At 38.0% G+C, this 8,452-nt stretch overlaps 1 protein-coding gene across 1 annotated transcript in view; it reads right to left on the bottom strand.

The window, feature by feature from the left end:
- Positions 1–7,683, bottom strand: part of grik2 (glutamate receptor, ionotropic, kainate 2) — a 309,147-nt gene extending 301,464 nt beyond the window's left edge. Inside the window, exon 1 of the mRNA XM_056475005.1 lies at positions 7,283–7,683. Coding sequence (XP_056330980.1) covers positions 7,283–7,397 — 115 coding nt within the window. The 5' untranslated portion in view covers positions 7,398–7,683. The remainder of the gene's footprint in view (positions 1–7,282) is intronic.
- Positions 7,684–8,452: the final 769 nt, after the last annotated feature.

An 8,452-nucleotide genomic window follows, 5' to 3' on the forward strand; every position in this document is an offset into this window, starting at 1 on the left:
ATTCATCCATTTTCCTTCGGCTTAGTCTCTATTTTACAGTTTTACCCACAGCGGAATGAACCGCCAACTATTCCAGCATGTGTTTTACGCAGCCCTTCCAGCTGCAACCCAGTACTGGGAAACACCCATACACACTCACATTCACACATACACACATACACTATGGCCAATTTAGTTCATCCAATTCACCTATTGCGCATGTGGACTGTGGGGGAAACCGGAGGAAACCCAGCATGGGGAGAACATTCAAACTCACCTTTAAGCAGATATTTTCTAAACCCCTTTGCCCTCGCACAGTACGCAGAAAGCCCTTTTGTGTGTGTTGATAGCCAGGCTGCGCTCATTAAAGTGTGCCCTGGTGTATTTGATTGTTTTTGACCAGACAGCTCTTTATTTGGGTTTTGTTTATGTGCTGTTGTAACCCGAGTGGTTTTTGTATCTCTCTGTGGAGTGGCATTGTTAATGTTTGTTAGTGAGTTCATTGTCAAAAGCTCTGCTGCTCTCAGATTATTTTAACTTGCAGTCCTCTAGGCTGAACATAACTTTCAAAATACCCTAAAATAATGCAAAGATTATTAATTAGCTAGTTGGTTTTAAAGACTAAAAAGATATTTTGCTAGTCTTTATTATTATTTTTTCCATTAGGATAAAATAAATATGAACATTGTTAATATTTAAATAAAATAAATTAATTAATAAACTAATAAAATCATAAAGTAATTACATTTTAAATGTAAAAAAGTAAATAATTAACATTTCACATTGTCTATTATGTATTTACTTCTATTTGAGCCTTAATAAATATAACTGTTTTTATTAGTTCATTCATTTATCAGGGGTCGCCACAGCAGAATGAACCGCCAACTTGTTTTACACAGCGGATGACCATCCAGCTGGAACCCATCACTGGAAAACATCCATACACACTCATTCACACTCACACACTACGGACAATTTAGCCTACCCAATTCCCCTATAGCGCATGTGTTTGGATTGTGGGGGAAACCGGAGCACCCGGAGGAAACCCACGCCAACACAGGGAGAACATGCAAACTCCACACAGAAATGCTAACTGACCCAGTTGGGGCTCGAACCAGCAAGCTTCTTGCTGTGAGGCGACACCACTACCCACTGCGCCACACAACTGTATTTAGTTATGTAAAAATATTATTTAATAATAGTAATAATAAACATAGTTCATCTAAATAGACTGATTCATGAATGAACTCAAAGATTTGACTTCCTAGTTTGGTCTTCATATCAAATTAAATGAAAGTAGGTCTGCCTAAATGTTTCAAATAGAATCAATCAATCAATCAATATCAACTTATGTGTTGTATAACACATTAAAAAACATTCTTATTCTAACTTGTACTTGTATAAATGTAATGTATTTAATAAATTAATTACTTAAAGAGTGAATTTGTTTTTTATTTTAAATATGTTTGACCAAACGTTTGGTATATAAACTTTTGCAACAGTAAATGTCTATGAACAAAATACACATAAAAAAAATAAAATAAAATAAAATAAAATACAAATTTAAAAAATTATTAAATGCAATTATTTTTTTAATAATAAGTTCTACGTTTTTTTTTTTTGCTATTTTATATTTTATTTTAATAAATAAAATAAAACTAAATTAAATAAAATATAAATATAAAATAAAATACAAATTTACATATAAAATAAAATGCTATTTATTTTTTATTAAAAAGTTACTTTTTTACCATTTTATATTTTATTTAATAAAATAACATAAAATAAAATAAATTATACTATATTTAAATAATATAAAATAACAAACAAATTTAAATGCATTAATTTTTAATAAGTAATTTTTTAGTATCTCATATTTTATTTGAATTAAATTAAATTAAAGTAAAATATTAAATAAAATTTACACATTTTAAAATTTAATAAAATAAAATACATATTTAATTAAAATGCAGGTTAAGAAAAAGTAATTTTTTTTACTATTTTATATTTTATTTTAATAAATAAAAAACTAAAATACAAATTTAAAATATAAAATAAAATGTCATTTATTTATTTAATATAAAAAGTAATTTTTTTACTTGTTCATTTTTAAATAACATAATAAAATAACAAATAACAAAGAAAGAAAAAAAGAGGTGCAGTGAGATGTGTGTGAGCGTGAGAAGGACAGACAGTGGGACAGTGGCAGAGAGCCAGATGTTTTGACAATCAGCTGCTTTCTAATGCACGGATGGAGAACGTGATTACATATGCCAAAGACACTGACACTCCTTCAGTTTTCCCATCTCTCCATTACCCCAGACTCACAATCACATATTTTCTCAGAGCGCTCAGACCTCGCTTGTCCTACATGCCTGCAGATATGATACTGTAACACAGAGAATGCAGTTACACAAGCCGATGGCACTCACACACACTCAACAATACATCCTAAGAGAAATGCAATCTGCCGCACAATGCTTTTCTTTCCTCCTTTGTGCACACACACACACAGCAGCAGCAACCAAGCGCTCAGCATCAAGCCTCAGTGCATAATGAGAAACAAAGCCAGCATTAACAAGAATAATAAGCAAAAGCATATCGGTGCATCTCTGCTCATTAACATAGCGGTTGTCTATTTTTAAGAAGAACAAAAATTATATGGGCTGCAGGGTGGCGCAGTGGGTATCAAGTTCGCCTCACAGCAAGAAGGTCGCTGGTTTGAGCCTCAGCTGGGTCAGTTGGCTTTTCTGTGTGGAGTTTGCATGTTCTCCCCGTGTTGGCGTGGGTTTCCTCCCAGTGCTCCGTTTTCCTCCACAGTCCAAACACATGTGGTATTGGGGAATTGGGTAGGCTAAATTTTCCGTAGTGTATGTAGTGTGTGTGAATGGGTGTGTATGGATGTTTCCCAGTGATGGGTTGCAGCTGGAAGGGCATCCGCTGCATTAAAAAAAAACATATGCTGGATAAGTTGGCGGTTCATTCCGCTGTGGCGACCCCAGATTAATAAAGGGACTAAGCCGAAAAGAAAATGAATGAATGAATGAAAAAACTTAATGTATGGGTGGCACAGTGGTTAGCACAGTTGCCTCACGCCGAAGGTCGCTGGTTCGAGTCTGGCTGAGCTAGTGGCGTTTCATGTGGAGTTTGCATGTTCTCCTCGTGTTGGTGTGGGGTTCTTCCAGGTGCTCCGGTTTCCCCCACAGTCCAAACACATGCGCTATAGGGGAATTGATGAGCAAAATTGGCCTAGTGTATGAGTGTGTGTGTATGAATGAGTGTGTATGGGTGATTCCAGTACTGGGTTGCAGCTGGAAGAGCATCCGCTGTGTAAAACATATGCTGGAATAGTTGGCGGTTCATTCCGCTGTAGCGACCCCTGATAAATAAGGGACTAAGCTGAAGAAAAATGAATGAATGAGTGAATGAAATAACTATAATTATTTGTGTCAATTAAATATGTGAGTAAATTAAATATAATTCAGAAGTGTTTATGTATATTTATTAATTGTTATATTTATTTTTATACAAGTATGTTGTTTTATTAATTTAATCATTCAATCATTCATTTTCCTTCGGCTTAGTCTCTACTTCAGAGGTCGCCACAGCGGAATGAACCGCCAACTATTCCAGCATATGTTTTATGCAGCGGATGCCCTTCCGGCTGCAACCCAGTATTGGGAAACACCCATACACTTGAGTGTATGTTTATTTGTCTTATATTTATTACTTCTTAAGACTGCTTTCCAGAATGTTCACTGCTAGCAATTGTTTCTTTAAGATTTTGCCATACAGAGACGGAAAGTAAATAAACAGCAGGCGGATAAGAGGCAGGTAAAAGTGTCTTACGTCTGTGTGCATGCGCAGCACGTGAACAAAAGCATTTTCAGTCATTTTAGTGTGGATGAAGGAAATAAACTAAAACAATAGAGCATTTTCAGATGAAAAAACTCTTTAAAATTAATGTAAATTAGTGTAGAGGTAGCCTTAATGCAGTGTTTCCCAACCCTGTTCCTGAAGGCACACCAACAGTACACATTTCCAACCTCGTCCTAATCAAACACCTGAATCAACTCATCAGAATATTAGATGAGACTCCAAAACCTGAAGTTAATGGGTCAGATAAGGGAGATATGTAGTGTTGCTGTGCCCCCAGGAACAGGGTTGGGAAACACTGGCTTAACAAATGGCAATTGTTTTCATTCATTCATTCATTTTCTTTTTTTGGCTTAGTTCCTTTATTAATCTGGGGTGGCTACAACGGAATAACCCGCCAACTTATCCAGCATATGTTTTACGCAGCGGATGCTCTTCCAGCTGCAACCCATCACTGGGAATCACCCATACACACTCATTCACACACATGCACTATGGACAGTTTAGCTTACCCAATTCACCTTGACCATATGTCTTTGGATTGTGGGGGAAATCAAAGCACCCGGTGGAAACCCACGCCAACAGCAGGAGAACATGCAAACTCCATACTGAAACAACAACTGACCCAGCTGGGGCTCAAACCAGCGACCTTCTTGCTTGACATTTTGTCACAGAAAAAATCATGTCCATTGGTGTGACACTAAATGTTCATCTTAAATCAGGCAATTCCATGGAAAACTCTAATCCATCTTCTGATGGCTACTTCCAGCAGGATAACGCACCATGTCATAAAGCACCAATCATCTCAGACTGGTTTCCTGAACATGACAATGAGTTCACTGTACTCAAATGGCCTCCACAGTCACCAGAGCTCAATCCAATAGAGCACTTTTGGGATGTGGTGGAACAGGAGATTGGCATCATGGATGTGCAGCCGACAAATCTGCAGCAACTGTGTGATGCTGTCATGTCAATATGGAGCAAAATCTCTGAGGAATATTTCCAGTAGCTTGTTGAATCTACACCACGAAGGATTAAGGCAGTTCTGAAAACACAAGGGGTCCAACCTGCTACTAGTAAGGTGTACCTAATAAAGTGGCCGGTTAGTGTATGTTTCAATATGACAAAAAGGTATATAATAAAAATCACACAAGCTAAATTGCAACAATTAAAGACACACAAAACAGCTGTGAATGTTCATTTACAATGACTTATGCTAATTGAAAAGCAAGCGCAGCGTTCATAAACTAAATCTGGAAAATCTCTCTGTCTTGCATTAGTTACATGGTTAAAAGCAGCATCTGAGGAAATCAGTTATGAAAACAGAAGGCTAAATTCTGTAGTGATGCTATCATGTCAATATGAAGCAAAATCTCTGAGGAATATTTCCAGTACCTTGTTGAACCCATGCCACGAAGGATTGAGGCAGTTCTGAAGGCTAAAGGGGGTCCAACATGGTGCTAGTAAGGTGTACCTAAAAAAGTGGCCAGTGAGTGTTTGTTTCAATATGAACGGAAAGGTGTACAATAAAAATCCCACAAGCTAAATTGCAACAATAAAAGACACAAAATGCTGTGAATGTTCGTTTGCAATGATTTCCAACGATTTCTGGTCATTGCAAACCATGCACAGCGATGATAAACTAAATCTGGAAAATCTCTCTGTCTTGCATTAGTTACACGGTTAAAAGCAGCATCTGAGGAAATCAGTTATGAAAACAGAAGGCTACATTCTGTAGTGAGGCTATCATGTCATTATGAAGCAAAACCTCTGAGGAATATTTCCAGTAGCTTGTTTAATCTATGCCATGAAGGATTAAGCCAGTTCTGAAGGCAAAAGGGGGTCCAACCCAGTGCTAGTAAGGTGTACCTAATAAAGTGGCCAGTGAGTGTATGTTTCAATATGAACGAAGAGGTATACAATAAAAATCCCACAAGCTAAATTGCAACAATTAAAGACACACAAAAATAAGCTTTGAATGTTCGTTTACAATGATTTCCAACGATTTCTGCTAATTGCAAACCAAGCGCAGCGATGATGAACTAAATCTGGAAAATCTCTCTGTCTTGCATTAGTTACACGGTTAAAAGCAGCATCTGTGGAAATCAGTTATGAAAACAGAAGTCTACATTTTGTAGAGATGCTATCATGTCAATATGAAGCAAAATCTCTGAGGAATATTTCCAGTACATTGTTGAACCCAAGCCACGAAGGATTAAAGCAGTTCTGAAGGCAAAAGAAAGTCCAACCCAGTACTAGTAAGGTGTACCTAATAAAGTGGCCATTGAGTGTATGTTTCAATATGAACGAAGAGGTATACAATAAAAATCACACAAGCTAAAAAGAGACAAAAATAAGCTTATTACAGCCTATTACATCACATCATTAAAACAAACTACGTCACGGAAATCCCTGAGGTGCGCTTGACATTACTTGATTGTATTGATTGAGAAGCACATCAGACAGGCCTCACATTACAGAGCAATGCTTATTTTTTTTTTTTGAACATCTCTTCTCTCACAGGGAAATGTCTTCCATAATAAGACTGAAGCGAACACTTGCTCCCATTAAAACCACAAGTCTATTAAAGAAAGCGCCTGTGACTCAGATCTGAGGTGATGCTGAGCTTGAGGACGGCCTTCCTCAAAGCATTCATTAAACGGTTGCTAATGGCAACATGCAGCAGAACATCCATGCAGAGAAAAGCCCACACTGAATTAAGTCTAACTTTTTCCATATCTCACACTATTAAAATGAACACCACCACACACACACTGTAGCCGGTTTCTTGTGCAAAGCTGTATTGCAACCCTAACACAAGTAAAGAAGAGAGTGGAGCTTTTAACCTTAGGCAAGAACCGAACACAAATGTGTCACCGCCATACTTCACAGCCCACTCATAAAACATTCAGAAACAATATGGAAGTGCGGACAGCGCTTTAGATTTATATGCAATGACGCTGTATGCAGTTTTAAAGGCATCCTTCACTTTAAAGAGGAGAAGATTTACAATAATTACAAGTTTAGTCGGTTGAAAATATTTTGAAGTATGCTGAAAACCTGTAACCATTCACTTCCATTGCATTTCTCTTACTATCTACTATATTTCAGCTTTCTTCAACATGAATGTCCAACAGAAAGTCCACCTGCGAGCTCTTGATGCAGCGTAAACAGTGAGCGGGTGTCAAATTGTGTGTGAACTACCCCTTTAAATGCGTTTGCAACCTGTACGCAACTTTTTGCATGATGTGTAAAGTTCTGCATTTCTAACAGCAGCGACTTTTAACTCTTTGGTATAGATTTAAAGCGCATCCACTCATGCATTGGATCATCAATACATATTAGCGCACACACACACACATTATAAGAACCACCGCAAAGCTTCGCGGCGCAAACGAAAAGATCGGTGATGATAGCAATCTCTTACCGAATCGTAAAACATGTGGCATCCCGTGAGAATATCCCACACACAGTAAGAGCAGCAACAGCCCAAGCCATCTCCGATGAGTTACCATCTTCGTGATGCCTGCGATGCGCTGCATGTCATTCCCCTGGACGGAGCGTAAAGATTCCCCACTTGTTTCGTGCTTTCGGAGGTGTTTGATTCAGCGGTGTGCGCGTGTGATCACGGCATGGTCACTGAGACAGAAGAGGACACTCCATGGGCGACGCTTCTTCGCATGTCCGTCTCACTGCGCAAAGGAAAAACCCTCCGACCGGGCGTCCATGTTAGAGCCGGGAAATCCGGGAGAAATCCATGTGCGGCGCGTGACTGGAAGAGCGGAGAAATACGGGGATGAGTGGCGAGTACGTAGCGCAGAACACAGAAAGCCGTTCATGCACTGCCGTCTACTGCACTGCTGCACTCACACACACACACACTGACGTCGAGCCGAGAGCAGCGCGAGTGTGTGTGCTGACCGCTCACACACACATATATAAAACACAACATCATCCATATCCCACTCCAACATGCTTCACATCTCAAAAGCAGTGCGCAGCGGCTTGTCCTGCGTGTTTTTCCACACCACATGACTTGTTCGCACAGTTTAAGAGTTAAATCAGGGTTTGGGATATATTTGGGGGGGGGGGTTAAATGTTAAAATTACACTTATTTCGTAAACTCGAAATAATATATGGCATTCGTAGGTTCCGGCAGAAAGATCCAACAAATAAAGCGATGTTGTGTGTAAAGCTGAACACAAAAAATCAAACTAATAACTTATGATTCGCAGTACAGCGAAAGGAAATTCAGTAGGCTGTTGTTTATCATCATTTATTGATTGTTTTACGCATACTGCTCAATAACTGTGGCCAACTATCCTTCCCATGGTAAATGTATGTGATGGGATGACAGTAAGGATCTGTGTGTGTGTCCCCGCGCGTGCTTAAATTATTAGTCTATGTATATTTAGAGCTCATAAAAGAGTAATATATATATATATATATATATATATATATATATATATATATATATATATATATATATATATATATATATATATAGATAGATAGATAGACACACACACGGATTTATGTATTAATGAAAATATATACGCGCGATTAACATTGTAAATACCTTGTCGGACTTGTCGAC

This window comes from Danio aesculapii, chromosome 16 (assembly GCF_903798145.1).
Source record: "Danio aesculapii chromosome 16, fDanAes4.1, whole genome shotgun sequence".
In the NCBI taxonomy this organism is placed as follows: domain Eukaryota; kingdom Metazoa; phylum Chordata; class Actinopteri; order Cypriniformes; family Danionidae; genus Danio; species Danio aesculapii.